The following is a 16,470-nucleotide window of genomic DNA, read 5'->3' on the forward strand; positions in this document are numbered from 1 at the left end:
GTACTGCAATGCACAGCACTGTGCCCTGTAAAAATGTGCAAGAGTTGCTGATCCCCAACTGTAAGTGCTGATCTGCTCAAAATATTGGAGTAGTTGTAGGTACCTTGTGTGGGCATACGCTATCGACTTATCCGCGAAGAGGGTGGTTCCTAGCAGATAGAAGATGTGACACCTAACGCTGAACAGACTCCCAAGTGTCTAGAGGTTGTGTGTCTCTAATATGGAGAACCCAGGCCTGTTTTATGTAACTTTTATATGAACTACTCACGACAGGTTCGCTGCCAAAAATTGCCATGCTCTGGTTGACCAAGAAGTCCTGACTGCTATCGGTCCAACCGGTCACAACCTCTCCATCAATCGGTAGGCCAAATATGTGTAACACATCCTCCAGTTTTACTGTAACATTACCGATTGACAATACGAAAGAATGAGTCTACAACCTCCACCTTTCCACAAGAGCAGATAGTAAGGCAGAATGCCCTCTTATATGTCCCACTCTCGATACATGGTAGAATCCTGTTGTTTGTAAAGCCTGGTCAACCGTCGGATGCTATTGTTCCGGTAGATTAAGCTTACGCGGAAGAATATTCCTATTAGCCTGAATACAAGACAACCGAAATACAAATTACAAATTATTAAAATTAAAAAATAAAAATTACAATAAAATAAAAATAACATTACAACATAAATTAAAAATAATAATATAAAATCCAAAAAATTACATTTATTATATTTATATTATTTATTAAAATTAATAACTACGAATTCGTACAAAATAAAAATATTATAAAAAAATAAAAAGTAATAACAGAAATATCGTATACGTATGATTTATTAATCTTAGTAATTAATAAAATTATAAAATATCATATTATAACCAAAAAAATAAGAAAAATAATACTATAAAAAATTATACATGCTAACAACAGGAAAACAAAAAAAAAATATATAATCATTTTATTTTCAAAAAATCACAAAATATTATTAATTATATTACACATTCATATTAACAGAAATAACAGTACAACTATACTAATATAAATCTAATACATAAACTACTAAATTAATATTAATCAAATAAACACTAATAAATTAACAAAAAATTAAAAACTTACAAATTAGAATGTCCTAAATAATTAATAATATGATTTTCTGGAGACGTATAATCACGTACTAATTTCACTTTTAATTAAAACCAACTTATTACTCACTCACTCTCCAAACCCTTGCATTCAACCCTTACACTCAATCCTCTCTAAACCCTCACTTACTCTCCAAAATCCTTCACCACAAACCCTCACCCACTCTCCAAAAACCTTCACCACCAACCCTCACTCACACTCTCCAAAACCCCACCAGCCTACCTTTTATATCCGCCAACCCTTCATCAACCCTCGCAACATTACTCCTCCTCTCTTTCCATTGTATGCGATGTCTGATCTCTTGTATGGAGACACCTCGGGAGGAGCAGCACTACAAAAAATTAAGTTTAAAATGGCATTGATATTACGGCGGTTTTAAAAAACCGCCGTAATACCCGGTTATTATGGTATTTTTGGTTGCTGCCATAATTAATTTTGTGTTTGGTGGCGGTTCTGGTGATTATGGCGGTTTTGAACCGCCATTTTCACACATATATAAAAGAAAACAACTGCAACCATAGCTAGCTCATTAAAACGAAACATTACGGCGCTCTCGTTCTCCCTTCTCTCTCTCCTTCGTCTCCTCCGACAACGCCGTTCTTCCCTCTCGGCTTCTCCTCTCTCTGCCTGTTAAGATTTCTCTAGGTACTTCTCCCTCTTCCAAGGCTTCCCGATCTTCGCATAGAATTCTTTGCTGTTCTTGAAAGTAGTAAGATCGTCAATTATCTCCTTCTTCTTCTCTGGATCCATGGCAACCGTCTCGAACGTTGCAGGGTGCTCGAAAATCATGTGACTCCACTTGCCAATCTTGTCCGAATATTCTCCACCGCCATTGGTGTAAAGTTTCCTCTGCCTCTTCCCCATGTAAATAGCCTTTCCTTCATCAAGAACATACTTGAAGGAGAAACCGAAACTGAAATTACATAATTTTTTCGTTTTTGCTCGGGTTATGGTTTCAAAATTGTTTTTGTTGCTGATTTTTGGGGGGTTTTTGTTTCTCTGCAGCTCTGCGATCGGGTCTTGTGTTGAAGCATTCGATTGACGTTGGTGCGGGGGTGATTGACGCCGATCGGGTCTTGTGTTCAACCAGTCGACGATCTCAGATCTTAGATCTTGGATCTTCCTTCCTTACATCTGCCGCCGACACTGCTTGCAAAGCCGGCAAGGTTGTTTTCATAACCTCTCTCTCTCTCTCTCTCTCTCTCTCTCTCTCTCTCTCTCTCTCTCTCTCTCTCTCTCTCTCTCTCTCTCTCTCTCTCTCTCTCTCTCTCTCAGATCTAGTGCCAATGTCTAGTGTTCTGAACTGGTTATGTTGATTAAAGACCACTTGTTATCTAAACTGGTTTTGTTATGTTGATTCAAGTATCTAGTGTTTTGACTTGTTTAAATTTACATTTGTATCCATTTCTGATTTAAACAAGTTTGGGTTTGTTAATTGAGATGTATTAAATTTTATATATCTTCCAATTTAGGTTATCATAGCAACTTGTATTTCAGGCTACACCAAGACTTAGCGAGGATAAAGTCAAGCAGTGTGTTGATCCGAAACTTGGAGCAGAATATCCACCCAAAGCAATTGCTAAGGTGTTACTCTTATTGCTGAATGATTTTTATTTATTTATTTTATTGGTTTTGGAAGTAGGGGTGTCATTTTCTTGTGTGGATTGAGCATGAGTTTGAATCTGAAAGCTTCGTATGATGGTATATGCTTCTTGTCATTCTTCTTTTAGTTGGTTTGAAAGATTTGTGGTGGCTTGTCTAGGTTTTAGGTTTATGAATTGTTATGCTTCTCTTGCTGTTGCGTGAAATTTTTATTTGTTTATTGTGTGATTGTACAGTTTTTCTTATATGACTATTAATGGGAGAAGGGTTAGTGAAGCTTGTGGGTACGATGATTATTTGTTCTGGAGGTAGGAAATTGTTCTGGGTACAGTTTAATTTGGACTTGTGCGCTTATGGTGTGCAATAAAATATTTTTGATATACAGCTGGTTATTCTTATTATCTTATAGAAGAAATTTACTAACTACTCTCTGCATAGAAACTGTATATAAAAAGCTTTTTCACAAGCCTCACTCACATCCTGAATTATCTGCGGATTTCAATGTCAAATTCAACATGAGCTGCATTCATGATGGCTGAATTTATCTTTGCTGCAGTTTTTGAGCTTATTAACTAGTTAAAAATTGACATTGATTATAGTTGTTGCTGTTGCACTTAATTGCAAACTGATTTTAATAACTCACTGCAACTTGAATGCTTTCAAATGACATATTGTAAAAAGGAAAAAAGAAAAATGAAATAACTAACTTATTTTTTTTATCTCTAGAGTCAATTTTAAAGTGCATTCTATTTAATTTGAGCATCTCTCTACCTAATTAGCTTCACAACAACAACAACACACACACACCCTGTGTTTTGTGTCTTGGAGATGGCAATGGCAATGGCGCTTCTTCGCAGGCTTTCAACTTCCATGGACAAGCCTTTACGTCCTCTCTTTAGTGCAGGCACAATTGTTTACTACAAGGTCTTCTTTAATCAAATTTCCAACCATATATGCTTTATATTATATTATTATCTTTATAATAACAAATATTCATATTCATAATGTTCTATGCTCCCCTACCTTAACCAATTAACTACTTGCCATTCCTTTTCCTTGCTTTTGAATGTAGTCCTCTTTACTTGATGAAGTTGTTTACGACAAAGAAAAATCCAGAGTTTCAGTAAGCTTATTATATAATTACAGTTAATATTATGCATATCTAGATATACATATTGTTTCAACTTTCAAGCAGAAAGGAAGAAAAATCAGACTTTTATCGTAATATATTGATTTGCCTTTGCAGTGGCCAAAGCAATTGAATGCTTCACTTGAGGAAGTTGATCCTGAGATTGCTGATATAATTGAGCTAGAGAAAGCTAGACAATGGAAGGTAATATATTAGTTTATTATTACTTGCATCTTTTCCAGGGATATAGAAAATCTTGAAAAAAATTATCCAACTATCTGAGTTTATGCAAAACATTTGATATTGCTGAGTTTATGCTGCATGATATGATTCTTCCTAGCCAGGGGAAATATTGGATTGAATGTTTTATTGCCTATCATATATGATGATTGATGAGATGATGGTAGAGTTTTGCTTTTCAGTTTTCACCACACATATGGATTGACTTCTTGTTTTTGTTTTTGTGAAGGGGCTGGAACTCATACCCTCAAAAAATTTCTGATCTTTCTTATTTCAAGTATATTGACATGGCTGAAACACTATGCCAAAAGCGTGCCTTGGAAGCATTCCGGTTGGATCCAGCGAAATGGGGAGGTAATCACACAATACTAACATAGTACCTGATTTGTTTTTCATTGTATATGGACAAATTTGTTATTCTGTAGTCTCTATATTTTTTGAGACAATGCCATACTGACTGAATGAAAGCACAAGATATATTGACTATGACCAGGTACTTTTGCACATTGCAGTCTTGTATCATGGTCTCTGTATAACCTTCAATTATACTTTTCACTTGCTGAGTGATTGAACATTTTCCAATCCCCATTTGCCTCAAATTAGTCTACTCTCGATTTAAATATTTGTATACCACTTGTGTTAATAAGAGTTTATTTAAAGGACTATGACATTAATTACTTTTTTCCTGTGGAAAAAAATAAAAAGAATTAAATAGTAAGAAATGCAGTAATTGCTTCTGTTGGTTTCTATTAATTCTTTTATTTGTGCTAATATGATCTTTCTAATAGGAAATACCTGCAGAGGGAACTTCTTCAACAGGTGAATGATTTGGAATATATTTGTTTTTTATTTAAGAAAAAAAAGTTGAATTTTAGTGAGTAAAAACTAAAAAGCAATGGTTAATTTTAGCTTTAGGTTGATTAACTTTATTATTCAGCTTTGGATATTGATCACTGCATAATATCAGGTCATGTTGTTAACGGAGTCCCTGCACCAAGCAACTATCATTCAATTAGGACAAATTCTGCAAATGGGTGAGAACTCATTCAACTCCACGTGCTTCTTTTCTTATTTAATCAATCCATAAGGGTTTTTACTTTTTATTTGTACTCTAGTTTATTGAAGATCAATAAATCACTGTTAGTCAATTTATAATGTGTTTGGTGGCTTGACTCATACCTTGTTTCTAAAGTTTTTGTTCTATACAATTATCTTCCTGCCATTATAAGTTTTCTATTGTAGTATACCGCACAACATCCTGTGAAAAATTTCCTCCATCTAAATTTATTACTTATAAAGATATAAAACAAATCATATGCCTTTAGCTAATAGCTTGAGCTTTAAGGAAATTAGGCCAAATAAAAGCATAATGGCTCAATGGCTTAGTTGTGGCTCTTTCAAGTTTTTCTCCTCTTTGTGCATTATGCTTGGAGTATCATGGTTTTCTTGTGCTTAAATGGTAGTTAAATTGGTGGAAAATTGAGCAGCATGTTCCTATTCCTCTATTTTAGTAATTTCCTTGATAGAATTTTTGCAAATAAGAGCTGTTTTTGTCGAACTTGGGAGGTAATGGCTTATTTTACTATGTGATCAATCCTTAGATAGATATTACTATTGTTATCACGTCAAAGTTAAGCTTGTTGGAGGTCTCGAGCAAAATGTTGGTGTAAATATCTCATATGTTATATACATGGATATATAAACAAGATTACTCTTTGGTTGTTTTTAATTCTCATTTTTTGTTTAAATTTATTTTGTGTTGTCCAAGTTAATGGTTTATCTATTTATTCTTTTTATTTTGTTTTTAAATTATATTTTTGTTGTAGGAATTGGATCAAGAGAGTGAGATTCCATCGCCAAAAGAATTAGAAAGTAGATCTTTTGAAGCGAATAATAGAGCAGGGTGATTTTTTTTTATGATAGAGACTTGATGTATTAAGAGTTACATATTAAGACTTCCAATACTTTATTTGTATAGGAGTTATTATTTTTTATTTCTAATACTAAAAAATTATATACTATGTTTAATATTTTATTTATGATTTATGTAATATTTTGTTGATGAGTTATGATTTCTTGTTATTCTGAAATTTTAAACAAAAAAATTATTTGTTTAACACGATAAAAACTATCTTTTTAAACGATAAATTTTTTTTAACAGGGTAAAAATGGCGGTTTCAAATGCCATTTTAACCAATAAAAATGACACTGTCAGGGTAAAAACGGCGGTTCAAAAATGCCATTTTAACCAACGAAAAGTCACTCTGTCAGGGTAAAAATGGCGGTTCAAAAACGCCGTTTTAACCAACAAAAACACCACTCTGTCAGGGTAATAATGGCGGTTCAAACCGCCATTTTAACCTAGCCAAAAACCGCCGTTTTAACCCAGGAAATAATGGCAACCGCCGTTTTAACCAACAAGAAAATGTTTTTATTTGGAAACAATGGCGGTTTGAACCGCCGTTTTAACCGATTCAAAAACCGCCGTTTTAACCTAGGAAATTGTGGCGGTTTTCAGAAAACCGCCGTAATAACCAGAATGGCGCCCAGAATTACGTCACTTTACAAAACCGCCATTCTTGGTAATAATGGCGGTTCAAACCGCCGTAAATACAAAAAAAAAACCGCCGTTTTTACCAGATTTTTTTGTAGTGCAGTCAACACGCACTTTGTTTACTACATGCTGGGGTTGCCACGTGGCCTAGAGACACTACTCAAGCCTCTAGAGAAACAACGAGGACCAATGAACACGCACTTTGCATTTTGCTAGGGAGTTATCACGTGGCTTGGAGACAAGAATCACACACCATGCGTGTTACTGTGTAGCTGCTATGTATCGAATCTCTGCTGAGAATTTCTGGTAAAATTGTCTCAGAAATGCATACGAAATTCCTGCAAAAGTAACACGCAGGGTGCGTATTGAACGAGGATACGATACGTGACGAATTTCTGTTGAGAATCTCTGGTAAAGTTGTTTCGAATCTCTGTAAAGATATCACGCAGGTTGCATGTTGGATCAGTATTTCTAATGCATTCACATTTCTGTAAAGCACTTCAAACATCAATGTTCAATAAAAATACCAATTTTTTTTATATCTAAAATAATTTTTGTATATATGCATGCTTTAAAATTATTTAATCAAACTGTATCTAGTTTGTGATTGGAGTTCTAGCTAGAAGCTAGGGCCGCGTGTTGCATGCAACTAATTTTCTAAGGGTATTTCGTGAAACGCATTGAATTGTTAGTCCAATTGGCCTCTGGGGATCGGAAATTAAAGGAGCATTTTCTTCTTGTTCAAACTCATTTTAATTTTATCGTTAGCAAGTAAAGGAAAAAGCAGACATACACTCTTTTTGTGGTTGAAATTAAAGAATTTTCGAAGAAATCAAAACATGACCCACCCCCGGCCCGTCCCCAAATCACTTTTGTTTTTTGAGTTTACGCATCTATTATATCTATTATCTATTACATATATAAAGAGGATACAATGCAAGAGGAATTCAGTATACAAATTTTATTTTCTAAACTGTTTTTCATTATATAATACTTATAAAAAATATTTTTGTTATTTCAAAAACTCAAACTCAAAACCTCCTAGTTAGAATATATATAAGATATTTATCATTTTGATTAATTTTATATTTTTTATTATTATTTTTATTATTTAATTTATAAAAAAATTAGATTAATAAACATATTAGTGCCTATTACATTAGTGTAATATAAATAAGGTAATACGAAGTTGTATTTTTTTTTATGAGGAATAATAGAAAATTGGTGCAAACCTATTTATAAATAGGATAGTCATATATATATAAATCCGTAAAAATAGGAGTGGATATGATCGTCATAATGTTTTAATTTAACATAAAACTCGTCTACGAATATTTACTATTATTTTATTAATTTCAAGTTATAGCTTAATATTTCGTATTATGTAACAGATTATATTTCAGATGTGAATACAAGATTGTTAAAAATAAAATAGAAAAGATAAAAAAATATTTATTCTTTAATTACTACTAAAGAATTTATTTTAGAAAAACACAGATCTAGACTTTTAGTCAAAGTGCCTTTTTCGTAAATATTTACATTGCATGAAAAATTTGACCGAATTATCGAGAGATCAGACTGTAAATTGCCGAAGTTGCAATGACAGGAGTAAAATTATTTTTATTAATCGAAGCTTAAACAAGAATTAACGTGTTTCTCATCGAGTCGTTTTTATTCGGAGTGATAGAGGCAGTTGTTAATTAAAAGGCGGATGTGGTCATTATTAAAAATGAAAACATATTAAATATTATTATACGTAGTATTGTGGTTGGTGGACTTAGACACTAATATTAATATATGGTTCTCGCTCTAGAGTAGGGCTGGCAATTCATACTCTACCCGCGGGTATTCAACCCGGTCCAACCCGTTCGGGTAGGGTAGGGTACGGTCCGGGTATGCCTGCGGGTAGGGTACACCCTAAATTACCCTACCCACACTTCATATATAACACATATTTTATTAAAAAATAAGTATATAATGAAAGAAGTGAAAGTTGAACCCACAACCTTCCTTATGTAATGACTTACAATAAGTGATCAACCACTAAATTAGGTAGTTAATTTAGTAATTTAGAGCATTAGTTTTTTATTTTTTATGTTATTAATACGTATAAAATTTGAAATGATTGAATTTTATATTTACTTTGAAAAATTTTGATATTTCTACGGGTAGGGTAGGATAGGGTAGGGTAGGATAGGGTTTAGAACTTTAGGGTGCAGGTAGGGTTAGGGTTGCTCAACCCGCAAATAGGATAGGGTAGAGTTTTAATAAAATTTTCAACCCGCGGGTAGGATTCGGATAGAGTCCAAACCCTACCCTATCCTACCCATTGCCAGCCCTACTCTAGAGGTTAAGTTATGAATGCATCAAATACGTTCAAAGTTAGGTATAAATATTTGATATTTCGGTTTCATAGAAGGCTAACTAGTAGTGAAGCCAATTTTAATTAATTAGTTAAAAAATAAGTTTATTATAAAAAAAAATTTACCGTCTTAATTTTTAGAATTTTAAAATAAAAAATAAAAGAAAATATGAGGAACTAATGTAATTAGTGTATAATAGGAGTATTTTTAAAATTAACATTAAATGATAATTAAATTAATTAATTACAAAATTATTTTCAATTTCAAATACAAAGCAAATAAGGATTACAAACAGTTACGAACACCTCCAACCGATCTCTCTCTCCCTCTCCATCCTCTCTCATCGGTGCCGCGTCGGCACAGACGCCAGCCGTCGTAGCCCATAACTTCGGCTGACGCCGACGTGCGCACCACGAACGCCCATCAGCACTGTCGTCGTTCTCCGCTAATGTCGTTCAGATGCAGTCGAAACCTCGCTGCCTGTGCACGCTGCCGCATCCGCACCTTGCGTCGCTGTCCACCCCGCAACTGAAGCCGACGCCGCCACATCCGCATCCCACCCCGCATCCGCATTTGATTGGATCATGCATGAATCTCGTCTTGAAACCGATCAAACTGTGGCTGCTACTCCTCACGAAGAAGAAGGATGGGTTGTGTGTATTGTTCAAGAATAGAGTAACTTCCATTATGCGTAAAATTAGTTATCATGATTCCCTTTCCTGCACTTAGTATGATGACTCCTCTTTCATGCACCAACAACCAGATCACTTTAACAACTCTTGTTCTTCTTCATCAAAGCACCAACTAATCCCTAATAGTAATAATAATAAGGGATAAATATTATTTTGATCCCTAACGTTAAGGGTCAGAATCGAAACTGTCCCCGATGTAATTTTTTTATTTAGAATCGTCCTTAATGTTGCATTTCATTTTAAAATCATTCTTTCTAATAAATTTTTTTCTAAATGACAAAAATACCCTTTTTTCACTATTTCATTCTTCTTGTTCTTCTTCTTGCAGAAGAACAAATTCTTCTTCCATTAACAAATTAAAAATACAGATTCAACAAAAAAAAGAACAAACAACTCAAAATCAGAAATTAGGAAAATCCAAAAATAAATCAACAATAAATCCAAAAACAAAAAAAGCAACAGCAATTCAGAAATCAAAACAAGAACAAAACCAACAATAAAAATTAGGAAATTAGGGATTATGATGAATAAATCCATTATTCAAATCTAGATTCAACAAATCAAAATTAGATTCAACAAATTAAATCTAGATTCAACAAATCAACATACAACAATGATAAAATCAGAAAGTAAAAAATTCAAATCAGATTAGAAGTAGAAGCAGAAGCAGACCCAGAAGATGTAGAAGCAGAAGCACTCAAGCAGAAGCAGAAAGTAGAAGACGAAGCAGAAGATACAGAAGTAGAAAGTAGAAGACGAAGCAGAAGATGCATAAGCAGAAGCACTCAAGCAGAAGCAGAAGTAGAAGCCGAAGCAGAAGATACAGAAGCAGACGATGCAGAAACAGAAAGCAGAAGACGAAGACGAAGATGGAGAAGCAGAAGCACTCAAGCAGACCCAGAAGAAGCAGAAGACGAAGCAGAAACAAAGATTGAAGCAAGAAGCAGAAGCGGCGAGGTGGCGAGGAGCAGCGGCGAGGCGGCGAGAAACAGTGGCGAGAACGCGGCGGTGAGCCAGTGAGGAACAGCGGTGCAGAAGCCGAGGCTCTCTCCCTGGCTCGCGATGGTGACGGCGACGACAGCTCCAAGCTTCGCCGGCGCCACCGTCCCCTCCCCCTTCCCCTTCCTGCGTCCTTTCCCCTTTCCCCCTTGTGTCTCCCCTCCCCCTAGTGTCTTTTCTTCTTTTTTTTTTTAATTTTATATATTTTTTATTTAAAAGAACTATTTATAAAAAAAAGGGTATTTTTGTCATTTATAAACAAAATTTATTAAAAAGGACGATTTTAAAATGAAATGTAACATTAAAGATGATTCTAAATAAAAAATTACATCAGGACGGTTTCAATTTTGACCCTCAACGTTAGGGACCAAAACAATACTTATCCCTAATAATAACAACTCTTTGCTAAGGGAGCTTGGTCATGGTTATTTCTTCTGTTCATTTATTTCTTTTTTTTATTTTAATGGTCAATTTATGATGATTATTTTAGTAGGTATACGGATGATTATTTTAATTTTCATGTAGATGATTATTTTGACTAAATTGAGTTTAGTTATATATAATTAAAATAAGTTGGATGTTCAATTCATTAGATATGCGGATGATTTATTTTTATTATTAAGTGGATGGTTATTTTTTATAAGGGTTAATAGCGTGTGACAAGTCAAACAGCGAATGTGAAGTGGGATGATTATTGATGAAGGTGGGGTGACCGCCGGTTAAAAAAAAAGAGGGTATTAGAGTGAAATATTTTGGTAAATTAAAATTTTTAGATAGTTATTTTTTGAAATAATTAATTGAATTTTTTGAAAATTTAAAATTTAAAATTGAGAAATTTGAAATTTAAAATTTGATAAAAAATAACTAAATGAGAGTTTTTAAATTTAGAGTAATCTGTGAAGTGATTTTTATTATTTATCCTTAATGGGCTAAATAAACAGCCCATTATACATATTGTACAGATATTTATTAGAATCTTAAAGAGAGTTGACTTATATTGTAATGGAAAAGTATAGGTAACCAACAACATTTTTGAATAATGTGTGAATAATGTGAATTAATAGGGTTAAAAAAAGTAAATTTAAATTAGTAGCATTAAATTAGAGTATAATGTATTTTTATTTGATTGGTAGTTGTTCATATTGTTCAAAATAATCATTGTTTACCTAGCATTCCCATTTGTAATTGACCCCTAAATTTTTTCTTAATATTTGTATCGTGGTAAGTATTTTTTTGTGGTTATAGTTTGGCTATGAATATTGCTTTCATCCAGTGTATTTAATTGACGAGGTCAGCCAAAACGTAACAAGTTCGTCAGCCAAAACGTAACAAGTTCTAGTGTTCTACTAGGATTGTTTTCCTTCGGACCTCAAGTTTTAGATTTTGGGTAGTTTTTCAAGATTTTTCTGGTTGAGCCAGGATCCCATATCCTATGTATTCACATCTTTGAAGTTTCATTATTTGAAGCCAGACAAGCAACATTTCAAAATCACTGGACACTGGGTGCCAAGTGCCAACCTAATTGAATGATGTGATATGTGAATAAGTTAAGTGGTCATCCAGCTTATAGTTTTCTTAGTGTGTTCATGTTAAAGGAAATAAAATAGACAAAGAAAAAAAGAAGATCGTTTACTTAACAAAGGATATGAAATTAAACTATATAGTATGTGTTTGGATTCATGTTGGCCAAACTGAAGTTTGAATAAAAGTGATTTTGTAGAATTGATTTTGAGTAGAAGTGAGTTTATGCCAACAAGATTTATGTTTGACAATTTTTACTAAAATTGATTTTGATAAAATAAATATTATTTAGATAATATTAGTTAAAATTATTTTTAGATAAATAATTAATTAATTACAAAAAAATATAATATTAAATTATAATATTATTTTTTTAAATATATTTAATCTTTTTATATTTTTTTAGTATTTTTTATATAGTATTTTTTTAATAGTACTCTATTTTAATATATTATAATTTTTTATTATTATAATAAAAATTAATATTTATTTATGAAATTAAAAATAACATATAAAAATAACCAATTTTTTAAGTATTTTTTTTTAGTAAAAATTAATATTCTTTTTAAGTATTCTTATTAATCTTATTTTTATTATTATTTTAGGTTCTAATTTTATAAGTTATATTTTTATTATTTATAATTAATTTTTTATTTAACTTATCATTTTTAATAGGAACAATAATATGTATTATAAAAAATTAAAATAATAAACAGTGCACCAAAATTAGAATAATTATTTTAATATTTTTAGTATTTTTTATTTAGAAAAAAATTATAGAAAAATCAATAATAGCTAGCAACAAACCTAAACTTACGTTAAGTAAATGGAGAAGCTATAATTTCTTGCTTTTAGTGAACGAGCTTTTGGAATGTAAAATCACGTTGGCGTTCAGAAAAAAAAAAAAATGTCAAACATCAAAGAACAGTATTCAAAGCACTTAAACGCACTTTTATCCTCTTCAACGTGTTTCACATACACACCCATAGTAGTTCAATAAAAGTTACGTACATTCTTAGCAAACTGTCATTTTGATGACTATATATCAAATAGCTAATACACCAAAAAAATGTCCCTCGAAATCCAAAATATTAGTTCCATATACTTGACAAGTTTAACCCACCCAAAAAAAAAAAAATTGTAAGCAAACTAATATTTTGAAAATGAAATTGCTGTTTACTATTTTGTTTATAATAGTTTATAGCTAGCTTATTATAAATTTAAACATAGTATCAATTCAAGTTTTTTAAGAGAAATAATATTATATCATAGTATCAACTATCAAATTTAAACTTTTTAAAAAAATGTTATTATAACTAAGGTAGAGAAAATCGAGATTTTACGTGAAATCGAACAAGTAAATAAAAAACGTAAAACGTAAAATCTTAACAAGATTTAAATCGTAAAATCGTCAGACTTAGTATAAATTTCGTAAAATCGATAAACTCATTTAAAATCGTAATATCGGAAGATTTTAAGAGTTAAATCGAGATTCTAGCTACTATAATTATAACAAATCTTATTTAGCTTTAAGGGACTATTTCATAAATGAATAAATCTTTCATCATCAAGAAAATTAAAAATGGTAGTAATTATTAACTCAAATGTTAAACTTTTTTTAATCATCTCAATTAATCTTGTCTAGTTTTCCGCACCATTAAATGTTAAAGTAGGACAAAAAATAAAAAATGTAAAAAATATTTTATATGATAAGAAATTACACTTAACAAGATTAATTAAAAAATCAATCAAGAGAATTTATTTTCCAAAGTTAATACGTTTATTTTTTTGGTGTAGTCCAGAGTTAATACTTAATAGTTAATACCAACTTTTGCATCATGTTAATTCAAGAATATATTTAGCCTTGAATATCTTTGCAGGTTAACCTGATTTGGGTTCGTACTTTGTGCTTGGGCCTGGCCTAGTAGCATTGTTTCAAAATTTGTGGATGAACTTCGTTCGCCGACTTGGGTCCTCACAAAAACAGCTACTACTAATAAGAACCACCTAAAAAAACAAAGCACAACTCTTTCTATTATTGTCCGAAAACTTTTTTTTTTGTTTTTCTTTTTTTAAATTTAGCTGAGAATAACACATGTTAACATTATTATTAAGAAATCAAGTTGGGTTAGTCCAGTTGTTAGTTCACCTATCTACTTAAACAAGTGTTGAGAGTTTAAATTTTGCTTTATATATCACTATAACAAAAATGAAATTTAGCAACAATTTTTTAAAGGATTTGCAACGATTTTAAATCGTTGCTAAGCAGATCAATGACGCTTACAAAACTGCCATCCTTTAAAGTGCTGATAAATAGATTTACAACCATTTCTAATAACTACTGCTAAATAAGGAGTTATTTTGCAGCGATTTTTAAGCGTCGCAAAATTATGCGAGCTTTTTAAAAAATTACAGTTTCACATGAGATTTAAAAAAAAGTTTGATAAGCTATAGAGTTTAGGATCATATTTTTTACTACTATAACCTATTTTTTTTATATCATAATTTATTAAACTTGAAATATTTGCATTAAAAAACACTAAATAAACAATACTAATTAATAATAAACTCATAGGAAGTTAAAAAATGTTAAAGTACATGTTAACTATTTTCTCCCTTAAGATTCTAGGATATATTGGCACAATAATCTCATTTTCCAGATTATTATCTATCTTCTCTCCTTGCAAAATAACGTTGCATGTACCTCATTATTGTTAACAATAATGTTATTTATAAAGTTTATTGTCAACAAATAAAGAGATTTTTCATCAAAATTATTCATATTCTTTCTATTCATCTCTCGTAATTTGACCTTACATATCTATGACCGATATATTGGATTTCTATGCTCATCAAGGTCATTGTGAATATTACAAAACCCCTATATTATCAGTCAATAATTCATATATAATAAACTCTTATTCCCCCAATTAATTTCCCACTACGAATAATGTAATATCTACACGGAGATCGATTACTTAGGGCTTGATGCGTATATAGCTTATGAAACTTGTGCAACGAAAAATTCGATCATACCATTCTAACTAAACAAAATTAGTGCAATATGGCCATGTTTTTTTATAGTGGTTTTGTTATATTATGTGTATTACACACACATATATATAATGTCAAACATTGGACGAATTCACATGTATCTATCTCGTTGCATATATATATACATAAACAAAACATTTTTTTCCTGGGTCTTAATAAGCGCTGATGATAATCATGGTTGAGCACAACATGCATGGAGACAAGGATAGAACACAGCTCGTATTTATTGAGGTTGGAGGCTTATCATAATGTGGCCACGATATCAAGTGTCAAATATATATATATATAGTCTTGCGGTTCATGTGACTTGAGGCAGGTGCTGGGTTCCACGACTTTAATTGCCACTGAATTTTTGCATGCATGTTGCCCTAGCAAGACAACTCAATACCAACAAATGCTAAAAAGCTTATACATATATACAAATAAACTTTTCATCACCCATATGCATATGCTTCTGCCACTGCATTCATTTTATATCTATATATGCGTGTATATGCTTCCGAATTGACCAATGGATTTCTAGTTTTACCTTCTAATAATAATAGGTTGACTCAGACTGTAAAGAGATGTAATATTAGTCAACTCAATTATGATAAGTTAGTTATTTTGGATTCCGGTTAGTTAGGTAGTTTTTCCTTTCTCTAATTAACTCTAGTTTGTTATAGATATTAACCCTAGTTTTTATTTTTCATACATTGTTCATCACTCACTTGAGTTTGTTGTAGAAACCTTTACACACATATATGTGAAATAATGTTGGCATGGTGTTTGGTAGAAATTAAATGCACCGTAATAATTAAAAATAATTAGTTAAAAACTTATAAATTTAACTAACACCTAATATGTATTTTAAGGACACATATTAAAATTATTAATTAAAAAAATTATATAAAAATTTATAATAAAATTTAAATCTTCAATATATTTGTTTTGTATTTATTATTAGAATAATTATCTAAATCAGTCTTCAAAAATTTTAAAAGTGAACATTTTAGTCTCTAAAAAAATTAATATACAGATCAATTTCTATAGTTTTACAGCAGACAAATTAGTCTCCAGTTCATTTTTCGACAGAGTAATTATCCAAATCAGCCCCAAGAATTCTAAAAGCAAACGTTTTAATCCCAAAAAAATTAAAATACAGATCAATCCCCAAAATTTTATTTCGACAGAT

At 31.5% G+C, this 16,470-nt stretch overlaps 1 protein-coding gene across 15 annotated transcripts; it reads left to right on the plus strand.

The window, feature by feature from the left end:
- Nucleotides 1-1,191: 1,191 nt before the first annotated feature.
- On the plus strand, nt 1,192-6,182 carry LOC112771201 (uncharacterized). 15 transcript variants are annotated; one of them, XR_011876698.1, is made up of 11 exons: nt 1,630-1,787; nt 1,916-2,006; nt 2,148-2,308; nt 2,640-2,726; nt 3,524-3,668; nt 3,817-3,889; nt 3,991-4,077; nt 4,343-4,467; nt 4,902-4,932; nt 5,081-5,147; nt 5,940-6,182. XR_011876698.1 is itself a non-coding variant. In XM_072225860.1 (11 exons), the coding sequence occupies exons 7-11, from the start codon at nt 4,071-4,073 to the stop codon at nt 5,980-5,982; spliced, it is 273 nt and encodes a 90-aa protein (XP_072081961.1). In that variant the 5' UTR covers nt 1,630-1,787; nt 1,916-2,006; nt 2,148-2,308; nt 2,640-2,726; nt 3,524-3,668; nt 3,817-3,867; nt 3,991-4,070; the 3' UTR covers nt 5,983-6,182. The 15 variants fall into 15 exon arrangements, 13 of the variants coding, with proteins under 13 accessions (XP_072081960.1, XP_072081971.1, XP_072081970.1 ...); XM_072225860.1 differs by having other exon boundaries at nt 3,817-3,867; XR_011876697.1 differs by having other exon boundaries at nt 1,192-2,006; nt 3,471-3,668; nt 3,817-3,867.
- The last annotated feature ends 10,288 nt before the right edge of the window (nt 6,183-16,470 follow it).

Source organism: Arachis hypogaea, chromosome 18, assembly GCF_003086295.3.
Source record: "Arachis hypogaea cultivar Tifrunner chromosome 18, arahy.Tifrunner.gnm2.J5K5, whole genome shotgun sequence".
NCBI classification, from domain to species: domain Eukaryota; kingdom Viridiplantae; phylum Streptophyta; class Magnoliopsida; order Fabales; family Fabaceae; genus Arachis; species Arachis hypogaea.

Excerpts from the sequence above, each read along its gene's own strand:
- LOC112771201 (XM_072225859.1), top strand. Across the intron at positions 4,468-4,901 it reads GGATCCAGCGAAATGGGGAG|GAAATACCTGCAGAGGGAAC; the intron begins GTAATCACACAA and ends TCTTTCTAATAG. Across the intron at positions 4,933-5,080 it reads AGAGGGAACTTCTTCAACAG|GTCATGTTGTTAACGGAGTC; the intron begins GTGAATGATTTG and ends GCATAATATCAG.